The sequence below is a fragment of the Rhea pennata genome, chromosome 1 (genome assembly GCF_028389875.1).
Source record: "Rhea pennata isolate bPtePen1 chromosome 1, bPtePen1.pri, whole genome shotgun sequence".
Lineage (NCBI taxonomy): Eukaryota > Metazoa > Chordata > Aves > Rheiformes > Rheidae > Rhea > Rhea pennata.
The window spans coordinates 134,922,634-134,949,078 of NC_084663.1; the positions used below are offsets into that span (position 1 = coordinate 134,922,634).

At 38.2% G+C, this 26,445-nt stretch overlaps 1 protein-coding gene across 2 annotated transcripts in view; it reads left to right on the forward strand.

Annotated features, from left to right (window-relative positions):
• Positions 1-72: 72 nt before the first annotated feature.
• The window catches only part of CTPS2 (CTP synthase 2), a 79,756-nt gene continuing 53,383 nt past the window's right edge, over positions 73-26,445 (forward strand). The window contains exons 1-14 of one of the 2 annotated variants that reach the window (XM_062574362.1): positions 73-155; positions 4,075-4,137; positions 6,499-6,704; positions 8,746-8,916; positions 9,198-9,298; positions 11,308-11,424; positions 12,279-12,362; positions 15,734-15,814; positions 16,661-16,812; positions 17,074-17,206; positions 22,553-22,641; positions 23,428-23,522; positions 24,448-24,510; positions 25,064-25,107. In XM_062574362.1, coding sequence (XP_062430346.1) covers positions 127-155; positions 4,075-4,137; positions 6,499-6,704; positions 8,746-8,916; positions 9,198-9,298; positions 11,308-11,424; positions 12,279-12,362; positions 15,734-15,814; positions 16,661-16,812; positions 17,074-17,206; positions 22,553-22,641; positions 23,428-23,522; positions 24,448-24,510; positions 25,064-25,107 — 1,428 coding nt within the window. In that variant the 5' untranslated portion in view covers positions 73-126. The remainder of the gene's footprint in view (positions 156-4,074; positions 4,138-6,498; positions 6,705-8,745; positions 8,917-9,197; positions 9,299-11,307; positions 11,425-12,278; positions 12,363-15,733; positions 15,815-16,660; positions 16,813-17,073; positions 17,207-22,552; positions 22,642-23,427; positions 23,523-24,447; positions 24,511-25,063; positions 25,108-26,445) is intronic. The other variant, XM_062574369.1, reaches the window with a different exon arrangement.

A 26,445-nucleotide genomic window follows, 5' to 3' on the forward strand; every position in this document is an offset into this window, starting at 1 on the left:
GAGGCAGGAAGAGCGCCGCTCGCGAGGGGCGGGGAGGCGCGACGAGCTGCGTGCGCGCCCGCCGCCGGGCACCTGCCCACGCGGGAGCCGCCGGCGTGTGTTCGCGCGCCCGCGCCGTTCCTCTGTATGCATCTCGCGCGGAAGGCGTACGGCAGGTAACTCCCCCTCGCTGCCACCAATGTGTTAGGGTTTCCTCAGTCTTGGCTAGCAGAAAGCGAGCGAGGCTCGTTCGCTGGTTACCCGTGGGATCTGGGTAAGCGCTTTATGCCAGAGGCCGCAGGAGTCTTCAGCCAAAGCTAGGGAGGGAGGTGGGCAGAAAGCAGTAGGTGACCCTGTATTTCTCTTCCAGTGTAACGTCTCTGGTCTTTAGAGATATGCTTCTTTCCCCCCCAAAGACTTGCTTCTGTTTGGAGATCCCCTGCTATGTGGTTACTTCAATATTTAGAACTGCCTAGAGAAGCTGGTGACCTGGTTTGTATGAGTACAAAGTTTGATTCTGGTCATGAGTGCCAATACCTAACTTTAGCGCTTTACATACGGTGGCTGAAGCCCGTGCCCCTGGGGTAAGCATTTGCATGAGGGCTTGCAAGGCTGAGGCCATAGGCTGTCATCCTATGACATATGCTAGCAGATGTCCAGACCATGCTAGCAGCCAAGGTAAATCAGGCAGTTTTGCTCTGGTTTTTGTGCCTACCTTGCAGCAGAGCTGGCAGAAGGCCATGAGTGCTTCCCCTTTGCCTCAGATGATCTGACATCTGGCAAATGCAACCGAACTGCATCCTTATGTAGCGCAGGAGGATGTTTTAAAGGTCTCAAAAAATGTTAAAACCAGATTTTTATCAGTTAGCAAAGTTGGGAAGAGAACTGTTCTATGTTTGAGGACTGAATTCAGTATGTGCTCAGAACTTCAGGCCCTGCAACCTGAAGAGCTTGAACGACAGCTGGTTTGCTTCCCAGTAATGACATCTCATCTCCAACTTCGGGCTGCTGGTTGCTTTAATTACCCATTTTTTTAAAAGCCGTTTGCCCGGGCCGTGAGCCCGCGGTGGCTCAGGTGAGAGCAGGCCCGTGCCAGCACCTTCCCGTCTCGGTTCCGCTCTCCCGCCCGAGCCGCGCGCAGGGACGGACAACGGCCGCCGCCAACGGCCGCCGCCAACGGCCGCCCTCGCGCCGACCCCTGGGGCGGGGCGGGGCGAGGCGAGGCGAGGCGAGGCGGAGCGGAGGTAACGGCCGGCCGCGCGGGCGAGGCGGGCGGCCCCGGCGCGGGGCGCGGTGCTGAGGTGCGCCGCGGCGGCGCGGCTGGGGCCCTGAGCCGCCCTCGGTGTGCCGGCGCCGCGTGGAGGCCGGGCGGGCTCGCTGCGCTGTCGGTAGCAGCGGGCTGTCGCCGCGGCGCGCTGGGCGTCCGCCAGGCCCCGCGAGGGTCCTTAGCTCTCTCGATACCGAAATCTCCAGCGATTATAAAGCATGTCCTACTTAGTGCTGTTTCCAACTCCCACCATCATCAGCAAGCGCAGAATAAATCCTTGCCAGTACGGCTATATTTTTTAGTATAGAGCAGCATGTTTGGGGTAGAGTTCTCCAAAATTTGTACTGAAGAAAATATGCTCCTGCTAGTAGGACTGCGTGGAGTAATTTGTGTTTCTGTCTTGTGCTGATTTATGATCCCCAACAAAGTGCTTGCTTCTAGTATTCTCTTTTGGCTTTTCCTCCTCAAATTCTATTAAGTTCCTTCTCTCCTTACAAGTACTGTTGTACTTGTTCTACTAGTACTACTAACATTATTACAAGTAATGGAGTCATTGGAAAGAACTGGTATATGTGTAAGTGGAGTTAAGTGAATACACAGAAATTAAAACTGCAGTGTGCATCTTAGCTACTGAAGTTGATGGAGGAAAGGCAGTAACTTGAGTTAGGCCCGGAGGAGGCTAACTGCCATCTTCAGCATCACTTGTGACTTCCCAAACAACCTTTTCCTCCTCTCTTTTATATTACAAGTAAGTGGAGTGTTTCCTTAAGCTGCTGGGCAATTTCTGTTTCTGCAAAAATTACACTTAGATTTTCATTTTGGTTCCAGTTAGTGAGGTGATAGAGTTTGCAAGCTTTGATTTGTCAAGTATTCAAGATTTATATCTGTTACTGACTAAAATACCGCTTCCCCCCCATTTTTTCTGGAAATAACTTTGAAAGTAGCTTAGAAGTTTATAAAATGCTAATATTGAGAATCTGATTTGTGAAAGAAGAGTATGAAACAAAGGAGATCTATGCCAAATCTTAAAACTTATGCTATTAAGAAAAAATAGATCTTAAGAAAAAATTAAATAGTAGGGAAAACTTAATTCCTGGTGACATAGAATAATTTTTCCTTTTTCCTGTGTAGACCACACTTTCATGTTTTATGGGTCTTTAAAATTTGTCCTAATTACTTCCTGATCTTGCTTGTTTTACGAAATTAATGCCCATTCATTTTTTATTAATGATTTGCCTTATGTTACTCTGAAATGATGTCATTGGCATGTTTGCAAATAATGAGGGGGAATACTCCTCTATTTTCTTATTTTTTCTTTTTGTTTTTCGTTAGTGTTTAGTGTGAACCCACCCGTGGCCAGTCCTGAATAAATTCCAAGGGTCCTTTTCTCCTGAGAATCACCTGTTTGTTTGAGTTGCATACTTCTCATGGCTATCATCTCCCCTTTGTCCACATGGACAAGGAAGTAATAGTTTATTAAATCATGACTTCCGGTTCTCAAGCATAAGAATGTCACTGTTGTTATGTTCTTAAACTCTGCTTTCTGAAGATCTAGGACCTTATTTACGCTACTTCAGCGTGGCTCGAGGGGGAGCTATAATGCTCATTCACCAGGTGCCGCTTACTACCAAAGTTTGAAGAACCATACAGCTTAGATTTATCCTGAGCATTGCTAGGTCATGTGGTGTTGCATGTGGTAGAAAATGTTGTCCCTCCCAGTAGGACACACTTGTTGCATTTCTTTTGAGATTAGGTAAAGTAAGGTACCTTGGTAAGGAAAGACTGTTTTTGACCCCAGGATTTCAGCTCTGTGGCATGCCGTACGGTCAGTATTTGAAAATCAGTACGAGAATTAGCGCCTGTAGACCCCTGAATGCAATGTGAATGCAGTTATGGTTAGACATCATCCTATTGTAGATGGGGTTGAGAAAAGATAGCAAAATCTGTGCACGTGTAAAAGCCAGAACAGGCTGGAGAACAGCAGAGGGAATTGTGAAGATAGCCACTGCCTAGGCTGTCCATAACTGGATGATGCCACAGAGGAAGAGCATGCTGCAGTCTGAGTTGCAGTCTGGGGCGATGTTTAGTTTCTTCCTTCCTCTTCCCAGCTGAGACCATCCCATTACTCATGTGGCTGTGAGGGAGGAGAGAGCTTTCAGGGCATGCAAAGCTGGCGAGAAGAACAGGAAGAAAGGAAGAGACAAGAGTAGGATAGAATTTTTCCTGGAGGATCCAGAAATTTCCATGCTCCATACCCCCAGTTTGCAAAATTAACTAAGATATTGTATTGAGACCATCCTTTGTTTGAGAAAATAAAGGAGGGGCTCTTTGTCTCATGCAGCCTCAACTCCACCATTTTACTGGCAACTAATGGTAGGGTTCTGTATACTGTTAGAATAGTTCAGCTAAAGTCCATTAGTGTTTTTTGGTTTTTTTTTTAGCATATATTTTGGTTATCTTTAACTACGAGGCATCTAGCAGTAGTGTTATAAACTGTGGTCTGCCAATATGATAATATTCCAAAACATAATTTGTAGTTATTTTTTTCTGGGATAGAACTGCTTTGCTAGACAGTATTTTCTTAATCTACCATGTAACTCTAGACCTTGATACATTTATAGCTGTATTTCATAATATGAACACGTATTTAAATCTTAAAGAGGCTTGTTAAAGTTTAAGAACACTTTTCTGTAGTTGTTTTGCAGTTAATACTTGAGTTCTGCACCCATAACTGTGTCTTCTGTAGGAACCTTTCTGAAGATGTCCCTTCTAAGATTTATCTTACAGGCTTGCAGAAACAATAATGTGCATTGGTTTCTGCTTTTCAGGCTTGTTTGGGATGCTGTAACACTGAGAAGGTCCCCATTGCTTGCAGCTGTGTATCAGAAAAGGTAGAGTTTCAAAATTATTTAACTTCTCAAAGTATATTCGGTAGCTCTTACTTTCTACTGTTTATATGACTTGTTGAACACTTGTAAAGGAGACACTGAAAAATGACTTTGTTTTCATGGTTCAATGTCTGGACATCTATGATTTTGTAATTTGAAAGATCTTTTCCCAATACAGGTTTGTATCTTGAAAGGTAGTCTGTTACTCATTTGCTCCTTTCCAACGTTGTGTACAAGAGCGAACCTGTTTAGTTTGTGTCTTGTTGAGGATATTAACACTATTTCATTCCATGTTTTCCATCTATCATCTAGCAAAATACTGAGTAGAATTATCAAATTTATCCTTATTTATCCTCCAAATTTATTATTTATCCTTAAAATCAGGAATTTAAATTTATCTGAAACCAAAGGTTCTTTAATTCTAAAGCAAAAAAATGTCTCAAAGTACTAAAATATCAGTGATACAGCTATGTCAATTAGAGGTGAAGTTAAAGGGCTTAGGAGTGAAATGCAGAGATACCACAAACAACATGAAGCTAAAAAACCTTTTCTGTAGACCTTTATAAGTGTAGATATATTGAAGTTTTGGACTTGCAATCTTAAAGCCCTTTTATTGTCCTGGAAGGAGAATAAACTAAATGTACTGGAATACTTGCCTCCAAGACAAGCAGAGAGTTGTCCAAAAACTTGAAAGTGGGTTCTTAATGCAAGAATTTTATTAGACATTTACTTTTGGTGGACTTAAACATTTCATAAATGAAACTAAGTAAGATTGCATGAAATGTATGTGTCTTTTTTGTTAATATAGATTTTAATGGGTAATGTACGTACTACAGTATTGATTATAATAGTTGGAGTAATCTCTGTTCAAACCTCGAAGTTCAAGTAAAGAAAATAGGCTGAAATTAGTTGTTTATTTTCAAATAATGTTAGTGATTTTTTTTTTCTAAACATAATAAGATCCAAAGTCCATTTGTAGTTTACTTTATGGAAAAGTTGGTAACAGACTAGAATAAATAACTATCTAAAGGCCTAAGCTAAACTGAAGAACTAAAGAAATGAGAGGTAATCAGTGTGAGATAGCATAGCAATTTTTCGCCTAAATCTTACGTTTTACCTAGTACCATACTAGTGATTTTTTTTTTGGGGGGGGGGGGTATAATTATCTGTGTTTTTTATAAAGAGCCAAATTTTCAAGACAGAAAGTTTCTGAATAGCTGTTGTAGTATATGCTCGTATTATTGTAAAGCATTGTGAATTATGATGATGTATCTCCTCTGGCTTTAGCACCATAGTATGCATTAACTATCGTGTCTATATCGTCAAGTTACAGTATTTGCAAGTACTCATACCTGCAGTTCTCCCTTGCAAAGAATCATTTTGAGTTACTTCCCTTTATAGATGAGGAAGATGAGACATGCAAAAGTTTATGTTCTCAGTGCTATCTAAGGTTGCAGTTCTGAAATCAAGATGCTGATACAGCTCATGACGCTTGATATTTCTCTACATTTAAACATAAACCAGATAGAACGTTGTCTTCCAGCATGTTATCAACTCCTACTCTGCAGGGTACTCCAGAGAGGCTAAATGATTCCTTTTCAGCTTTTTCTCTCATGGTAATTACTTGCAGAGGGAGAAGAGGAAGGCATATAAGGAAAAGACTCCAGGCTGATGATCATTAATGTACTCTAGTGTAAAAATGGATTTTTTTTCAGTTTTCCTTTCCTGGTCTCATGCTCCATTGATCTGTAGGATATTGTGAGACCTTTGGTGAAATACTTGATAGACTGAGTTGGACAAGGCAGCTAAAAATGGAATGGATGGTGTGAGGTTCTTATTTTGATAGGCAAAATAAGCTATAGTCACTATTCTTTGAAGGGAAAGCTACTGGAGAGAGAGCTTTAGTGTTTTGGCTAATGTGGCAATGCAGAATCTTTGAGCTAAATTCTTGGAACTCATGTGAAATGATTAACTACGTCAGTTTGGAAGGAATCAAGGATGAGATTCATCTTGCCTAACTTATGACTCTAAAAGTTAACTGCCTTTTGCTGTCACAGCAGAGAAATAGGTCAGATGAACCATCTTTCGGAAATACCTATCTTTGACATCTCCATGGGGCAGTGTATAAAAGTGATACCTGTTTTCAAATTACAATGGGGAGGACTTAAGTGCTTAACTTTGATAGTAGTGTGTAAACTGGGAGAGAGGAACCCTACTACTGGAGTCCAAAACGGTGAGAGGTGATTTTGTTTGGTTTTTTTTTCATCCCTGAAGGCCATTGAAGCTTTCATTCTTTACATATTGGCTTGTGCTCTTCCCTGGGGTGAACTGGCATTCATCACAGGCATGTCTTTGTCATTTTAGATTTCCAACTTGGGACCTATGTACTGCTGCTAGTTTTCCAATGAAGTACATCCTGGTTACTGGTGGTGTCATCTCAGGCATTGGAAAAGGGATCATTGCAAGCAGCATTGGCACCATACTAAAATCATGTGGTCTACGTGTCACTGCAATCAAAATTGATCCTTATATAAACATAGATGCTGGAACCTTCTCACCATATGAACATGGTATGTTAGACGAAAGATTGTTTTAGTCCCTTGGGAAAGACTAAATCATCTTAAAGTTTTAGGAGCTGAATTTTCAAAGCTCTTGTGATTGATGTCATTCTCCAGGTTATTACACATGGATTCGTGACTGGAAAAAAATTGCCATTGGACAATCTTACATTTAGTAGATCCTCGTTTATAATGGAGAACATCACTTTAGCTCTCTGGCATATTTATTAGTACATTCATTAAAAACAGTTGTTTTCAAAGTTCCAAAGTGCCCTCTGCTGACAGGTGTTTCTGATTCTTATATTTGTCAAATTTTGTCTGCTTGTTTATAGTACATACAAAAAATTGTGGAGCTGGAGGCAAATGTGCTTGTTTTATGTAGAAACTTTGCTGCCTCTACCAAAAGTCCATCCATTTTTTTTCTATCTCCAGAGCTTCCAACCTCCATATATACATTCTTTCCACTATTAAAAGCTAGCCAAAACCAGACAAACAAAAGAAAATCCCTGAGACAGAACTGAAAGCAGACTGCTTTGCTTCCAAAGTGGAGGAAGAGCACAGTGCACCAACCATCTCTCAGAGAGCCAAATTTGACTAATCCAGTAGTCATAAACTTTCAGAAGCATATCTGGTACAACTTAGGTGCTTGACTAGGCAACTTTTGCCTTTACCTTTGGTGGTAAAACTTCTGCAATGACTTGAGATTGTCAGAATGTATTCCCACCCTGACTCAAATGCAGGGGAAGAGAGGAAAAATGTGGCATCTTATTCCCATCTGACATTTCTTTTCTTTCAATTTGCAGAAGATTTTCTTACTACTTGTGAAAAAGCACTGACTAGCAAGCTAATACGTACAAATTAACAGAATGGCAAGCCTCTTTCATTTCATTAACTTTTCGGTGAAAATATGAGCCAAGTGATGATAATTCATGATTTCCAGTTTTCTAAAAAGATTATTATTAAAAAAAAAAAAAAAAAACTTTACGCTCCATGGGCCTGCTTATAAGAAATATTGGCTGTGCTCTGCTTCTGTTGGCTGAAATGACCATTTAGGAGTACCGAGGAGGAATCCACAGGATTAGGCATAAGTCATCCACTCTGTTATATGTGCTTTTCCTTTTACTGTTTATTGAAGCAGAATGTTGTATCTAGGTGGAGTATATATTTTCATAGGCCAGGGTAAACCTCAAGGGGAATTCTTTCTCATTTTTTCCTCTTGTGCATTAGTCCTATAGCTTGTCTAGGCATTGATTTGTTGGCTCATGGCAAAATGTTTTATGGCTCTTCTGAAGAGCTTTCCAGTCTTGCCTTAGGAGCTGGAGTAAAGGCAGCAAGTTTAATTGCTTCAGAAGTTGACAAGATTCAGAGTTTAGACAGTCCTTAGATGCTTAAGAAAAATCCGAACTCTGAAGCAAATTCCACTGCAGTCAGTGGAAGATTCTCTCTAGATTTTTCAAGGTCAGAGATAACGCTGGCTGTGGGCTTAATGAACCAAATAATACATAATGAAACAACTGAGTAAAAAGCAGTGATCATATTTGCAGAAGTATTTATGTTCATCATAACTATTCCATATCTGAGCCTTAATCATTAAAATAGATCCAAACAGCAACAGTTTATGATGAAACACTTCGAAAATGCATAGTAATTCATGCTTAGAAAAGCACAATTTTTGGCTGCTGTGTGAATTAATATGTTGTTATAATCTCATAAAGGCTGATGTTGAAATGCCTGTGAAATATGTTTAAATCACTTGAACAGCATTAAAAAAGCCTGTATGATTGCGGGATAGACATTCCTTGAACAAGTGATTATATCAGGTATTCAGTCACACAGAATGGTGATAGAGACCTAGCTGTAGCCTGTGCTTTATGATACAAAGTATTGCCCTATGTCACTCTTTCAAAAGCAAGTCTTCAAATTTAAGATATGTTTGTGGTACTCCTGCTGTTTCTTTAATAGTTTCAGAATATTTTATTGCTTTCCTATCTATTAAAATTTTCCTCCTAAGCTATCTTATGTTATTTTTAATGATTTCACTTTCTTTTTTCAGGTGAAGTTTTTGTATTGAATGATGGTGGAGAGGTTGACTTAGATTTGGGAAATTATGAGAGATTCTTGGACATTAATCTCTATAAAGATAACAACATCACTACTGGGAAGATCTATCAGCATGTCATCAATAAAGAAAGACACGGTGATTACTTGGGAAAAACTGTTCAAGGTGATGTTTTTAATTCTGTGGTTTGTTACTCTGTTCAGCCTTCACAAGAGTGCTGTAGCTAGAGAAGCTGTTCCTTGCTGTGTTGGCTTGCTCTTTCTCTCCTTTCCAGGAAATACGGTCCTGTTCTTGTGATAGGCTTCTGGATTCTGGAAAAGGAGGAATATAAAAAGGGGCTAATAGTTCCCTTTTCTCTTCCTGCTCGTTTTTTGCTCTTTCCTTTGCAGAGTGATATATAAGCCTAAAAGAAGTGCTTCACTTATTTGTTTTGCTTTGTCTTGCAGTTGTTCCACACATCACTGATGCAGTTCAGGAATGGGTAATGAATCAGGCAAAAGTTCCTGTGGATGATGACAGAAAAGAACCACAGATTTGTGTAATTGAGGCAAGTGTGGAACTTTTTAGGATATATATATCCATAGAGAGCACAAAGACCTAGCTTCCTTTCTTTTGCTGATTTGCCATAAGTAAATCATACTGAAGTTTTATGGAAAGACGCAATACAAAGAGACATGTTGTATATTATTTTTGGTTTGTTCTGGGAGTGCTATGCATGCTCTTACCCCTTTAGCTTCCGTTAACGTGACTAAATCCCTTCAAGAATACTGTTGAAAATGAATTGCTTAAGAGTCTATTAATTTATAAAAATAAAGCAGTCAGCAGTCAGTTTATTATAATTTTATTTATAAAAATAAAGCTTCAGATGCTTGTGAAGTGAAGTATCTGTCATCAGATACTGTCACCTATTCTGAAGCTATAGGTATTCTGTTAATGCTATTAAGAAAACTTGTGTAGAATCTCCAAATCTCCCAGAGTCAGTAGGATAACCCATAACATCTTAGCCAAACGTATGGCTTTAAATGCTCCGTTATGTTGCTCATGGTTTTATTTTGCAAGAATATATTTAAACACTGTATGAGTTAGCTTCTGACTTTCTGGTTTTATTTTTAAGATCTTTTAAAGTACCTTAGTTAATCATTTTACTGGTTTATGTTTCGCATTGTGGAAATAATGAGTTTCACCTATCCATGGCAAGGTGTTTCAGACAACTAGAAGAAAGGCAGTCAGTAAGTGTATTACTATTACAGTGTTAGTGGAAAATAGAGAAAAACATGATTCCTGGGAATTTGACAAAAGAATATGTCATAGATTTTAATGTCAGAAGTGACCACTGTCGTTGCTAGCGTGATAAGCCATTCTCTGTGCCCTGGGTCACAAAGTTTATTATTTCTTACAGAAAGCGAATAACTTCTGTTTGCTCTCTAGCACATAATTTTGAAAGTCATTCAGCTTTGCTATGAAGTATTAACCTCAGGTTTTGTCTTGATTAAAATATGCTTATTTTTATACTGTGAAGTATACAGGGAAACTCAAATATTTTGTTCAAAATAAATGGAAAAACCAATAAATAGAAAAATTGCATAACTTTAGCAAGTGGTGGGATTGTCAGTCCTTTAACTTAAAGCTTAATTTTTTATTTCTTTCATGTAATTTTTTTTTTCAGTATGATTCAAGACTTGTAAAAATTTGTTTTTCAGGGCTTTCGTGCTACATGTAGTTGTCTTACAATTGTGAAATACTGAAAGAGTTAGATTAAATGGGTGTGTCAAGTACAAATGTAGTTGTCAGAAGCTTTTCCAGTACTGGGTAGACACAAATAAGCAGTTCTGCCAGAAGCCACCTGGGGGCACAGGAAGACCGTATTTGAAGTATGTTTGCTCCACAGACTTGAGAGACAATTACTATTTTTAGTGGTTAGTGTCTACTACAGCTCTTTCTGTCTTTGAAAAATAACTAATTCCTGTCTTTATAAATCAGATTTGTCATGAACTTGGTCTGTATCTCCCTTCAGTTTGGTAATAAATGTTTAAATGCTTTTAAAACTTGAAATAGTGTTTCATATTGTCCATATGGCATTTCTTGATGTTGCAGGGCTATGATAATGTTGCTAGCTGTCTGTATCTTGCTGGTCCCAACTATTTATTAATCTGGCATTTGGGAAAATAAAAACAGCTTCTCTGTACAAAAGCCTTCACATCAACTAAGTAATGATAACTTGTTCACCACTTTGAAGGTAATGATAGTCATCTGAAAGCGTGTATTTTTTCAATAGCACCACATGTCTTCCTGTGCAGAATTTGTGTTTGGTGTTAAGTGAGCACAATGAGCATGGAAAGTCATGTAAGTTCTTCACAGGAAGCATAATGTGTAGAACAGATGAGAGTTGGGCTCTTTGCAGAATATACCTGCAAAAAACTTCAATTGCTCCTCTTTTTTTTTTTTTTTTTTTTCTTTTTTAAAAATAAAAATAAGAGAAATTGATGAATTAGTAAGAAGCAGACTTTGTTATGTCTTTACTTTCTGCCACTGACAGGTCCAAGCTTTCTTTTTCAGCTGGGTGGGACTATTGGAGACATTGAAGGAATGCCATTTGTTGAGGCGTTTAGACAGTTCCAGTTCAAAGCAAAAAGAGATAACTTCTGTAATATCCATGTTAGTCTAGTACCACAGGTAAGTTATTAAAATTAAACATATTTTAATTATTAGCTAACTTTTACTCTGTATTGGGTTTTATATTTGTTTACTTTGTCCCCTTCAGAAAGTATGCTGGAGGGGACTAGAGCTTAAGAGATAAGAAACTCAGCTCTACTGGGATTAGTAAAGGCCCTGGCATTTTTTTTATTAGTGAAAGAAGCTGTTTCAATGTTCCAAGTTACAAAAAAGAAGAATTTATTAATATTAATTTATCTAGAAAGTTGCATATACTTGTTTTACAAAGCCAAAAATGTTTTTTTTTAATTTTAACTCTAAATTTTACTTCACAAAGAGATTTTGTTGTTTTTTTAAGAGATAAATATTCATTGGGAAGATTTTGGTAAGCAGAGGTTTGGTAATAACATGATTGCACCTTGTATAGATAAAAAGAGAATATTAATCACTGCAGCTGATTTTCAGTGGGATTGTTTTAGTGTATTTGAGAATGGAATTACTTACTATATCTGATTATTTCCAGGTGTAGTCATTGAAGGCTTTGTGGTGTGTGAGACATATCCCATTTATTAACAGAGTCCAACTTTTGGAATTTTCGTCTTCCCCTTTTAGTCAATTATATTGGTTTTTTTTTCCCCTCTGAAAAAAAACTTCAAAACAAGCCTCCCTGAATTTGAGCCATATGTTTCTTCACAGATTTTCTAATATATGCAATGACAGTGGTGCCATTTCTGTTTCTGGCATGTTGCTGCTTTGTTTAGATGTATGCTTACATCTTGGAAGTACTGTGACTTGCAGTGACACTTCTCTTTCTATCTGTAACTGCTCTATTAATAGATACTAGTTGTTTGAACTTCCAAAATATGTCTTTCCAGCCTAATGCCACTGGTGAACAGAAGACCAAACCAACCCAGAACAGTGTTCGAGCATTGCGGGGTTTAGGCTTATCTCCAGATTTGGTGAGCTCGTGAGTTGATAAATACAGATAAATATCTATGTTTCATCTAGAAGTATCCTTGCATGAGCAGTATTTAGAGCATCTGCCCTTATTCTCCCATGGGAGATGGGAACTTTAGAAGAAATGCAACATGTAAGATGCACTGCTGCACTAAAGCCACAGGAAATTAAATTACACGAACTCACTCTAATTTAACACAATCCAGTTCCCTGCAGTGTCTTGGGACTGTAGCTATGGTCTTCCTATAAAGTGGTCTTTATAGAAAATCACTCTACCCTGCTTAAAAATAATCAAAAGTTCAGATTTCTCTGTTCACTTTGTGGGATGACTTACAATGTTTTTGGGATCAAACGTTCTTCAACAGATTTTTGTTTATGCATGATTAAAGAGAAGTAGTCCTACCTTTGAAAATCCACTGCCTTTAAAAATATTCTTGACTGGAATTGTAAAACATGGATTCATTTTCAGAGTAAGGCTCCTTGTTCCTTTTGTGTGATGGACTTGCCCTTGTGGTATAATGATTCCCAAAGCCAGCAAGTTTCAGTTTATGCCAATGGGCAGAAGATGTTAAAGGCTGAATTCCTTCCATTCTCACTCCCCAGTGCTCCTGTTAGCGAGTATGTGCTTATTCTCTGGATGCAGTGCTTGCTTCACTGGGACTTTTCCTTGGGAGCAAAGAGGAGACAGAAGTAGTTTGCAGCTCCCTGTTGTCAAATTGGCTTGCTATTGAGAAAAGAGCCTGGAGCTCACTTCAATCTGCTTGCTCAAGTGTTAGTAGCAGTGAGGTCAGGGCAGCACAGGCTTCAGATGCCAGTACAATCGCAGTTCAGACTTATACTTCACATCTTCCTGAGCAGCCAATGCAGTTGAAGACAATCTGCTTCTTCATCTCTCCCTGGAAGAGAAAAAGTCAATTTTGCTCTTTCGTGTAAGACTGCTTATTATGTCAAAGAATATTTTTTTGACTTGATTCTGGAAGCTGTCAAGCATTTTCATTTTCTGCACCATTTCTTTTCACCTAAATTCCAGTGGGAGAAAAGGCCTCTTAGCCCTTCTCAGAAATGAAAGAGCAGTGATACTGGTGTTCACTGGTTCTGTATAATAGTGATATTCTCAAAAAGCAGAAATGATTCTTAAAAGGATATTCACACAATTAAATTCTGTTGTGCTTCTTTCTGTGAATTTTTTTTTTCTTGAACATTTGCAAGAATTGGCTTCTTGGTCTGTGTGTTTTTCTAGTTGAAAGGTATCTTTTCAACTGAAAGTTGAATTAATTATTACTTAATAAGCATGGCATATAGGGCATCTTTTTTCTTTCTCTTTTTTTTTTTCTTGTTTGTAGAGGGAAAACCTGATCTATTAATACACTGCTGCTGTACATTCCAAGCTTCGGGGCCTAAATTTCAAAATCCCTCTTGTGCTGCTAATGGCATATGGAAAGTTACACCTAATTTCTGGAGGCCATTAAGATAACTGCCAGTGCCTGATTTTCTTTTTTCTTCTAAGTCAGTTTTTAAACAGTTATTTGTTTGCTTGTGTGCTTGCGTGCATGTGCGTGCGTGTGTGTGTGTGTAATAAAAGGAAAACAAACTCCTGGGCCTGCCAGAAGGGCAGTCCATTTTTTTTAATGCTACTGTTGACCACTAAAGCATAGAGAGATTACGTTCTGAGTGGTGCCTATCTGCACTGTCCTAAACTTGCTAGGGCACTGTTTCAATAAAAACTTTGAGTGCTCTCTTGGCCAGAGGCCCAATGCACAGCAGCACGTGAGGAAGGTCTTAGGATGACAGTTAGGAGGGCTTCTTCTGTAAGCTCTGCTCCCAGGTTGTCTCATCTAAACCTGACTAGACTTGCTCTTGATAGCTACTGCCTCACTGTTTGGTCCCAGGCATCCTTGAGGTGGCATGCTGGGCCAGTCTTAAGTGTGTGCATGGAGGGGATGGCTCTCTGTGGGTGTTGTAAGAGCTTAGTGAATACACAGTGTCTGCAGGTTTAATAGACTTTGCTATGGCATTTTGAAAAATGATTGTATGCTTGCTGATGCTGCCCTGTTCAGCTGAAACCTTTCTCTTCCTTTTTGTATTCTGTTGTTTTGAGGTGCCTCTCTCAGCCAGTATAGTGACAGTGAGATTTTTTATATATGTATGTATATACATACACACACATATATATTGTTGCTGTAGTTTTGCATTATCATACTGCTTCTGATACTTCTAATTTATGTGACTCCGTTAACTCTTATTTTTTTACTTCAAATTTATCATAGCAAGATGAGTTATAGATTTCAAAGTGTATGTGATTATGTGCTCATAGTATCATGGTTTATGAATAATGTCTTCAAGCAGTACCCAATTTTTAAATACAATTACGTGTTCTGCTATGCTTAACTGAAGAGAATGTACAAGATATGTCAAAATTCTTTTTAATTATTGGAATATTTTTATAGTTTTCCCGTGCACTTGGCATTGTTTTTCTGATTCTCACATTTTTTTGCAGGGGTGGGAGAAGTTGATTAGATTTTTATCAATTTCAGTGTAACAAGTTGCATTCTAGAAGATGATCAATGATCAGCAGTAACTTTCTGAACAAAGAAAAGGCTTAATGTGTTAAGTAGTTGCATTTATTAGACAGAAGGGAAAAATAATAAATTACTATTTTAAGAGGATTGTTATATTTGAGGCAGGATTCCAAACAAATAACAAAGCTAAGTAATCTATAGATGCATTCAGACAGCACTTCAGTGTTTCTAAGTTAGTTACCTGAAGTTAGATAATGCAAAACACCTCCCAGTAAACTCCAACGCACATGGCTTATTTTCTCTGTTGGAAAAAATTGCAAGTAGTTCTTAAAATACTTGAGTTTTACTTCTGTCAGCAAAATAATCACAGAATAATTACACTAGGAAAAAAACAGAAAATTATAAAATAGTTTTTTTTTCATTTTCTGCCTTTTTAATCATGATGTGTGAATTAACAATTTCAAAAAAAGCATAGAAATACTGAAGGGGTAGAAAATACGCATGTAAACTAAGTGTTGTTGCTCTGAGCTCAATTGATAAGGTTATATTTCTTTTGATTCATTGTATTATTTGTGCTTAGAAAGCTTCTTGACTTAAAAGTGTTACAATAATGGCTACAAAAAAGGAGAATGGGAAAGCAACACTATAGGAAAAGCTATAGATAAGTAATAAAAGTAGGTCAATATGGGCAAGTATTCTTTGGGTAGTTGATTTTTCTTCAGCCTTGCTAGCAGATATTGCTAGCAGAATTGCACTAGACTCCTCAAGGAGGTGGTCTTCTTCTTGAGCAGTATTGAGGATCTTCTCCAGATTTTCCTAGAAAAGATTTGTGATTTTTCTTTCTATTATGACAGATTGTCTGCAGAAGTGCAAAGCCTATAGAAATGGCAGTGAAGGAAAAGATCTCCATGTTTTGCCATGTGGAGCCTGAACAGGTCAGTAATGAACAGTTCATTCATGATTACATACATAGGAAAGAATCCAAATATATATGCGCATTTCTGTTTTCCAGGTTTCAAAGAATAGTTGGATAAGCCTTACTCCCATTGTAGGAGGGTTGTGGCTGCGCTAATCTTTTTGATGTTGAATGAGCACATAGAGAGAGGCATGTGTACATACTTAGCTGATGAACAAAAATAAGTAAAGGATGACTAAGGAAGCATCCTTTATTTTTCGTGCCTTTATTTCTCGTGTGTATTGGGGAGAGGGCGCTTGTGGTAAGGATTCTGAATTCTACAGTCTCACCTAGGCTAAATGCAGTGAACTTAATTGCAAGCAGCTTGGACACTGCTTTATAAATATGTGTTCTTAATTAAATGACCTGTGAATGGGCTACATTCATCATTTGATTATATAATCTAATTCACTAAGAAAATCCTTTGTAATTCTATCACAATATAGATAGATCTGTTTTGTGAAGTTCCATTTGTGTTTTTTCTTTTTTTTCATTTTCTGTGAGAGAATAAAGTTTTTTTTTTCAAAGACTTCTTGTGGGGTCAGGTGTTTGTATTAAAACTGGCATGTTGATAGATATGACAAGCTGTGTTTGTACCATGTTGCAGTGAAGAAGGGGAACCCATTTTTACTTTCAGGGTAACTTTTTCCTTGTATATTTAGTAGAACCTTAAACATTGACTATATTGCCCTGCTCATTCACAGAAAAGTTTGTGAAAAGTGGAATGTATATAGGATAAAAAATGCATGTAGTATTCAAAGTGTGGAATATATGTTTTCTCTGAAAAGTGTTTAGATAACATTAATGTCACGCTTTTTTTTATTAGGTGATATTTATCCATGATGTTTCTTCTACTTACCGAGTACCAATCCTGCTGGAAGAACAAGGCATCATTAAGTATTTTAAACAGAGGCTAAATTTACCTATTGATGACCAGCCAAGCGATCTTCTAATGAAATGGAAGAAAATGGCTGATAGGTATTCTAAGTTCTGCTACTTTTTCTGGGAGTGTTTGAATTCAATCAGTTAGATTCTTAGCTTCTGTGAAGTGACCAAACTGGACTTCTGGGTTTGGTAGAGTGTTGCTGATTAGCACCTGAGGATGTTTTGGGTTTGAAAACATGGATGGTTTTGAGTTTTTGGAAAATGTTTTGTGAAGTTAAAGACAAAGCAAGCATTTGTTAAGGGGCTTTTTTTGTGAAAACTAGAGTAATAACTAGAAAAATTATTTTTTGTCAGGTATGAAAGGTTGCTGAAAGTGTGTTCCATAGCTCTCGTGGGCAAGTACACAAAACTAAGTGACTGTTACGCATCTGTTTTCAAGGCTCTGGAGCACTCGGCACTGGCAATTAATCACAAACTGGATTTAATGGTAAGGATATGTCTGATTTTGGCTTTCAGGAGTACTTTGAATACACTGTGCTAGTTCCCATCACATGAGGCAGTTTTAATTCATATTATAATTAGGAAATGAATCATGAACATAAGTACAGAATGGCTATACGTGTTTCATTTTTTAAGTCTTTAGAGTCATTTTTTTTTGAACTAAACTTTCTGAAAAGAACACTGCAGTTACCTAGCTTTGGATCTGATGAAAAAACAGACTTAACAGACTTTACCTGCAAATTTTTGTTTACCACCAAGGGTAAATTTTATTTGTTCTAATGAGACTACTTGTGTTAGTGAGATCGACCTAAGAAAGAAAAGAGAAAATAAGTAAATTAAAAAGCTGTTAAGTTTCTTATTAAAATCTGGTGTCTGAAGCTGCTGCTGCTGCTTCTGCTCTTAACCTCAGATAATATTCTGAGAGCAGTCTAATACCTTTTCATCAGGATTCTCCATGTTGTGACATGTCATTCAGTGTTTGTGGGTAATGACATCAGAATTGGGCCAGAAACTTAGTTTCTCCAAGAAGGAACCTACCTCCTTTATTAAAGGACTATTTAATGACTTAATTTACCTCTCAGTTAGAAATAGAACATTAAACTCTACATGGAAAAGTGTTAGTAGCTCTCTTACTGGTGGAACTATCTGCTTCCATTGCTGAGTTTTGCTGCTAGGGTTGGCAAGTCTGGAACAGAGAAGCAGTGCTGAAGTATGTGTAAGTATCGGTTAATGGATACAGAGGACATTTTGGTAACTTACAGTAGCAAAACAGTAGTAAGTGGTCACAAGGTATCAGTAACAACATGTTACTCTAGTATGGTATCACTACATGATTTTAGAAAAATTCATCAAAGTGGGCAGTTGTAGGCTGTACTGTACTCAGTAGGTTTTGGTCTCCGCCCTGCTCTTATATAAGCCTGTTTTTTATGTTTATACACATCAGTAACTGCTGAAAATGTCCTTTTTTTTTGATTATTTTCTTTCTGGTGATAAAAAAAGAAGATTTTAGAGTGAAGATTTCAGTGCATCAAGAGCTTTGCAGGGATGCTTAGATGATGCTTGTGTAAGGAAATCAGGCTGTTGCCACTCAGCTCTAGATTTCTTGAAGGAACAAACTGCTTTTTGACAAAGAAGGTTGTTAACATCCAGGATAGCTTAACAGGTCACTAAAGGCAGCAAACCAAACATGTAGCATTGACTCAGTCCATTCACCTTGGCAGTCCATGGCAAAAAAGGAGAGATGGGTGCACATGTTGTCTACTTCTTTAATGAAGCACAGAGTACATGGGAGTCCTGCTGACATTGATATTCCAAATGTCTTTTGAAAGAAGATGTTAAGTACCCTAAACTATGAAACAATGAGAGTACTGAGGAGGGATTTCCTCACATCAGAAACCTGGCTACATACTTCTGTTTGCTTGAGAGCACAGGTCAACAGAAATGCAGCATTTCAGGTATTTGCTTTTTAAAGTCTTTTTAAAGCAGGTGATTAGCCCTGTACCAAGACAATCCAAGTGTATTTTGTATACTGTAAGTGAGTGTATACAATCACTTCTTGGTTCTATTGAGCTGTTAATCAGATGGTGAAGGAAGTACATCAGCCCATGATAATGTAGAGTACTTTATAATGTGGCTTGCCCTATTGTAGGCTCTGAAATCAGCCAATTGTTTTCTCTGAGTATCATTCTGCCTCTTGTGGGGCACATGAGTCAGCTGCAGATCCTTCATCTTCTGCTTCTCATTTTTGTTTCCACTCCAGACCCTTTAAAAAGGGGAAGTATGTAGAGATGCACAAACAAAAGCAAATCTGAAGTATTCTTTGTGTATTTCTGTTTCAGGTTGATTTATTCTCTGGAGAGGGAGAAGGGGAACCTTCCTGTCAAAGGAAAAGGAAGAAAATTTGAAACTGCTTAGCTTAGTGGCCTACTGTTTTTATGTCCTCTATAAAGCACAGCAAGTGTCGAATAGTATGAAGATAGAGCACAGAATGACCCATCATATTAAAAAGCTAGAGGACCAGTCAGGAAAACAGGGCAAATTCATATTTAGTAAGAGTAAATACTTTTCTACATAGCAAAGAATTTATGCATCATGTTTACTGCTACAAAGTATCTCTGAAATTATAAGGAATAAACAGGATTTAAGTAAGGATTGTGCGTTTATGTGACTAAAAAGCCACTCAGTATAATGGAAAATATATTAAAAAAAAAAAACCCTCAGCTTAGGGAAGGGATAATAGCTTATATTTCAAGGCTAAAGCTTGCTTTTTTTCTTTTGATGAAAGGGAGGAAACCTTCTGTTACTAGGTGAGGTGCTCTCCTTGTGTATAGGGTTAGTACCAGGCCTATGAACTACTTAACTTTTACCTCAGTTCGATTCAGATACTTAGGGATTTACTTTCCAGGATCTCATGAGAGAGCAAAGAAGCCTAGGAGGGCTGCTTGATCTTTGAGGACAACTTCTCAAAGCATGAAAGTCAAACAGGAATGACAGAAAGCTGGCATGGATGAACGGGGAACACCTGACTGAGCTCAAATGCAAAAGCGAAGTACACAGAAGGTGGGAGTGGAGATGAGCTATCTGGGAAGAATGTAGAGACTTTGCTTGAACATGCAGGAATGGAGTTCAGCTAGAGTTGGAACGAATGACAGATGCAAAGAAGGGCAACAAGAAAGGTACATTGTCCACAAAAGGAGGGTGGAAGAAAATGTGGGCCAGCTGCTCAGTGGGGCAGGGGACCTAGTAAAAGATGTGGAAAAGGCTGAGGTACTTCATGCTTTTTTTTTGTCTTGATTTTTTTCCACTGTTCAGATCTGGCCGCTGGCCTCTTGATTCTCTTAACAGAGTTTGTGGGAATGTAGCATTACCGTAGTAGAAGAATATACAGGTAAAGAGTACTGGAATCAACTGGATGTATACAGGTCCACGGAACTGGGCAGGATGCATCCCAGGATCCTGAGAGATCTGGCTGATACCATTGAGAAGCCATTTGGCAACTGAGGTGTCATGGCAATTGTGGGAAGTTTCTGATAATTAGAAAATGTCACACCTATCTTCAAGAAAGGCAAGAAGGAGGATTGGGGAACTGTAGGTGGTCAGTCTCACCTCTTTCCCTTGGAAGATTATAGAGTAAATCCTCCTTGGCATTGTTACTAGTCATGTGAAGAACAAGAAGGTGATTGGGAACAGCCAGAATGGATGTAAAAAGGGCAGATTGTACCTGACCAATCTGATTGCCTTCTGTGATGAGATGACTAGTTGTGCGGGCAAAGGAAGAGCAGTGGATGTTGTATACATTGACTTTAGCCCAGGCTTTTGACACAGAGTCCAATAGTATCTAGTGGTCAAATTGGTGAGATAGAGACCAGATGGATGATAAGGTGAGTGGATAATTGGTTGGACTCTCAGGGTCAGTAGGTGGTGCTCAGCAAAACAAAATCCAACTTGTGTTTAGCCTACTTCATCTAATTTACATGCCTCAGGAACTGGTGCTGAGACCAATACTGACTAATGTCTTTGTTAATGACCTGGATGGAGTGCATCCTCAGGAATTTTGAGGATGTTACCAAACTGGGAGAAGCTCTTGGTATCCTAGAAGCTGATGCTATTCAGAGGGATCTTGACAGGCTGAAGGAATTGACTGACAAAAACCTCATGAAGTTCAACGAAGGCAAATTCAAAGTCCTGCATCTGGGACGCAATAGTCTCATCGCTAGTACAGAATGGGGACTGACTGGCTAAAAAGCAGCTTCCAGAAGAGGACATGGAGATCCTGATGTAATGTGAGCCAACAGTGTGCTCTTGCAGTAAAGAAGGCCAACAGCATCCTGGGCCACACTATTAGTGAGAGCGTAGGCAGCAGGTTTAGGAAAGTGACTATTCCTCTCTATTTAGGACTTGTGAGACCATGCCTGGACTGCTATATTCAGTTTTGGGCTCCCTGTACAAGATACTCACTGACATACTGAAGGTCAGGGGAAGGTCACCAAGGTCGGGGTTGAAGTGCATAACATGTGAGAAGAGGCTGGGAGAAGCGGGTTTGTTCAGCCTGGAAAAGAGGAAGCTTTCTTGGGGATATCTTAATGCTGCGTACAACTGTATATGTCTTCACTCTTCTAGAGTCAAGCTCCTTTCAGAAGTGCACAGCAAAAGGTTGAGAAGCAACAAACCCAATTAGGAACACAAGAAATTCTGACTTAATGAAAGGGGAAAAATTACCGTGAGGGTCAAACCTTGGAACAGAGGCCCAGAGAAGCTGTGAGATCTTTGGCCTTGGAAGTATTCAAATCTTGACTGGAAATGACTATGAGCAACCTGCTTTGATGTGATTTGAATAGGGTTTTGGGCTAGAATCCCAAGGCCCCTTTCAACCTGCACGATTCTGTAATTCTGAATAGTGTCTTACGCTGGCACAATGGAAAATTTTTATGATATGTAAATAACTCCATATTATACTGCTAGTATAGAGTAATAACTATTTATGGATGCTGTTACTCTGTTGCATTTTTTGATACCTTTTGGAATATTTGCTAGAAGGCAATCCTACCGTATCTGGAAGACTTCAGACAATCTTTTCCTCAGTTTCATTTCTCTGCACACAAATGAATTCTTTTTTTTTTTTTTTTATGGTGGATGGCTTATAGCGGAATGTTATTATGTTATTGTCAGAAAAAGACTGTGTCAAAGCCAGGAATCAAACCATGATCTTTTGTCCTCAATGCAGTACTTAACCACCTAATCCATTTGCTCTCTTGGTACCACTGGAGCCATGTTTGTTAATGGCAATAAAGACTGATGCAAAGTCTCCGGTATAGCATATAATGAGGCTGGCTCCCTTTGTGCCGTTGATGTTTTCAAGCTAATCCACAGTAGTGCCTTTCTTGGCAGGCTAGACGTTCTAGGTTTATCTAGTTTTACAATAACATTAGATAAACTGTGATACTCAAGAGCTGTGAAAATGAACATCCTGGCCACATCCCAGTTGGATGTCAGAATAGTGTCAGCACTATCCCTCAGTTGGTACCTTGATTTTCATAGGAAACAGATCTGGGCAGCTGTAGAGCACTCTGACAAGTCTGCTTGCCTGGAGACTAGGAGAATGAGGGCTGAGGCAGGCAGAACTTTCAGGCCACGTGCAAAGAAGCGGAGGTGGATTGCTACAACTACTCAGAGCAAATACTGGGTCCTCATTGTAGTTATTACAGGTCTGCTGGGAAATTCACTTGAAAAGTGTAGTAGGTCTGTCTTAATGCTATAGAAGTTTGTTTTATAAAAGTATGCTGCTTTTTCTGTGGAAGGAAATACTGTTTTATTGCATATTTTTCTTTCTTAGTACATAGATTCGATAGAACTTGAACGTTCTACAGAAGTTGAGAACCCAGTGAAATATCACCAAGCATGGCAAAAGCTGTGCAAAGCAGAGTAAGTGGCATCAGGTATTCTGTATACCAAACGTGGACTATGATTTAATATATATGATGTAAAATGCTTCAGTCAGTCATTTCTCAGTGCATCCAAACTTGTGTTGCTTATGGAAGCAGATGGACTTGTATGTGATAAACATCAGACATAGCAAATTGCATTGTCAGGCTGTATCCTCAAACTCTGTTTTAATCTCTTTAGACAAGCTGCAATGTTTTGAACAGGTAGGCAAAATACCTTCTTTAGAGTGTAGGTTGGTTGTCAATAATTTTTCTTTGTCAATATTTATCACAGTAAAAGGTGGTTAGATAAAAACTGCATTTGGACTAGTAAATGCTTGTGACGCCTGGCAAACCTCTTCTTCTGGATGTCATCATTGTCAGAATTTCAGTTTGTATGTGGAAGTGGATGTTGTTATCAGTAACCAAAATGCATTTATTTATTTAGATTTACTTAATAGCCATCAGATTTTGCTGTTAGGATCCTAAAGTGATGAATATTCAGCTAACTTATTTAAGCAATGTGAATTGTGCTGTAAAGGATGAGATTGGCCAGATAAGAACTAGGATGAGAAGATGAGACAGAAATCTCTAAATTTAGATCTATATTCTGTGTATTCTGTATGGTAATACAAAACAGGCATATCCATGTTGAATTGAGGAATTGGAATGTATTTCCTGCACTGTGCTTGCCTTGTTGAAACTTGAAAATATTTCTTATTGCATGGACTTCTTTTGCTGGCTTGATTTTACATGTCGGTCAATTTATATATGGCTCTCATTACAGTGGCATTTTGGTCCCGGGAGGGTTTGGAATTAGGGGAACAGAAGGCAAACTCCAAGCTATCTCTTGGGCAAGAACAAAGAAAAAACCTTTTCTTGGTAAGATAATGAAGGTTGGAAATTGTTGTGAAGGTTGGAAGTTGTTGTGTTTTGGAGATGTATAGCAAGCTAATTGATCTGGTTTTAAAAAACTGTATAATTGTAAAAACCAAAAAAAAGTCTACTGGAACAATTGAGTGGGCTTATTAAATGATGTGGTCAGTGAGTAAAATGAACTATACAAGGGAGGATTCTGTCTTGCAGAAGTAGATGACCTGTTGTGAAATCTGCCTTGTAAGTAAACGTCTGTGATCGTGTACCAAATGGCTGTACAAAGAAGGAATAAAAAGACTGTCCCTTCTGCAAAGGCTTTATTTAATGTTTTATCTAGAAAACCATTCCTTCTCAATATAATTAAAACAGCATCATTACAGTTGCTAATCATTGTAAACAAAACATAGATCTCTATGGACGTACTTGTTATATTAAATAATCCATGTTGATTTAGTGATATATCTTATTATGGTAATGTCCAAAGAACCCATCTGGCCTATGAACTGTGCTGTTTGTGTAAATGCCTCTGAAGTTTTGGCTCCTGCTTTAGATTTTTTACAATTTTATAATAATAGTGACTACTTTAGCTAGTTGCCAAAGCAGAATTTATATTTGGACATACTGAGGCTTTTGGCTTTCATTTAGCTTTACAGTAATTATTGCTAAAATTAATGGGAAGAAAAAGCTCAATATTTTTAAAGCACATAATTATGCCACATATATTCACAGTATGCCAGGTTTTAATTTTTCCAAGTGTGGATTTTACACTGATTGGCCATTTTTGTTGTTTTAACTTTCTGGAAGGTGTGTGTTTATACATTGGGTACCAAGATTTCTAAACAAAAAGTCAAGTTTAAGACAGATCAGACAGTACCTTTTCAGTCCTACTCTTTATCTTGTTAAATTCTGGGGGTTTTGTTTCCTCTTACAGGAGTTTGCCTGGGAATGCAATTAGCAGTTGTGGAGTTTGCAAGAAACTGTCTAAACTGGAAAGGTGGGTTCTGTATGCTAGCATGGATATGATTTTGCTCAGAAGAGATTTTATTGTATTTGTGCAATGTATTAATCAATCTAGTATATAGGTCTTATGAACATTAGATACTTAGCTCAAAATGACTGTGTTGCAAGAACTAAGCATTCTGTGCTACCTTTCTATACAAAGGAATAGGAACTTCTGTTACGCAAGTTGCATGAAAACTGCTCTTTGGTCTCAGAAGCATAGGTGAAAGCGTGTTTCAAGTTAACCTCTATAGTATTTCTCTGAAGCATGTGAGTGGTGTGGAGTAAAAATTGAGATGTGGTTTTCTTATTTGTCTTCACATTCTTGCATTGGTTGGAGTGGCCAAACCATAGCAGTTACAGTAGTAGTGACTGAGATCCCTGCGGTGGCTTTAAAAGTGCTGCAGCATGTGTAGTATTTCCACCTTTGAAGTTTTAGCTGGAAATGCACACAAGCCCTAAGAAGTGCCACAGAACTGTTCTGGTGAGTCTTTAATGCCTGTAGAACAATGGAAGTATATTGTGTTTGTTTTGAACTTCTGTTTCAGATGCAAATTCTACAGAATTTGACCCTGACACAAAAAACCCTGTTGTAAGTACTGATTTTTCTCTTGCATGTTTTGTGAACATACTGTTGTATTAAAAGGTAGTTAGTTACCTCTGTTTAAGTTAAAGACTCTTGAGGTATTCTATGTGTTAGGACATGAAAAGGTATCTGCTATCCTTATTCAGTAGTGCTTAAAAGGTGCTTTCTTTTGCATAGTTCCTTGCCTTCACCAGCTCAGATCTGGAGTTTGCCATAGTTTTATTTTCATATTTTTTGTAATAATTTCCTTGGTTGTAGACCAATCTTGGGACTAGAGGATAATGATTAAGTTGGCTTTACTAGAGAATGAAATATAAAGGGAAGCTGGAAATTGTAGAACAAAACTGTTATCAAAATACAAATTCATTTTTAAAAAAAGAGGTACAGGGAAAGTTATTGAAGAAAAGTTGTATTTCCTTTATATAAATAGCTTTAACTTTTATTCCCAAATTTGCATCTCACGGTCCTTTTCAGAAAAATTTCAATTCTGTAGATTTGATAGGGCTCTTTGTATGTTATGCCAGTGATGGAATTTTAGACTGGCTTTTTTCCAGATGTTTCCTAGTTCACGAGAGTGTGATATAGCATTTTTATAACGGTAAAACTTGTGAATGATTTGTAAGAGAGTTTTTGAGGAAATGAAAAAGAACAGAAAACTACATGTGTGAAATGAAGTAGTATCTTACTGTAAGATGTAATCCTCTGTTTCAGTGATTAATTAGTGAATTGCTCATGATAAACTATTGTTTCTATATCTGTTTTCTTCAAAGGAGTTTTTTGGGGGGGGGTTGAAAGTAAAAATATGTTTTTGTGTCATCTGCTTAGTTTACAAAGTACAAATGGGAGAGTTTTAAAGCATTTGACCTGTTTGATAATGTTGTTTCCATGTATTTTTTATATGTAATGGGAAAGATAATCTAGCCTGAACTTGAACGTAAATCAGAGACCTTCAGAGTATTAGTCAGTTTGAGACATGCAGCTAAAACTTGGTGAGATATGGAAATATTCTCAGATGGACAAAACACTTAAATGTGATGCCAAATGCATCAAATTGAAAGAGGTCTTTTTTCTTTGCCCTTTTTGCATGTATTGGGGAAGATATCTTTTCTTTGAAAGGGTCAACTTGTTAATAGCAATATATTGCAAAATATGGAGGATTTTGAAAACTTACTGCAAATTTTTGGGTGGTATAGAAGGCTGATTCTGGAACACCTTTGGCTGTAGTGCTTTTTGGTGCCAGTTTTAGATGCGCAGGATATTCCACTGTTGCTTGGTAGGAGAGAGCAGCATATCATCTTCTGTCAATACTATACATTTATTCAGTTGGCATACTTCACCCACTAA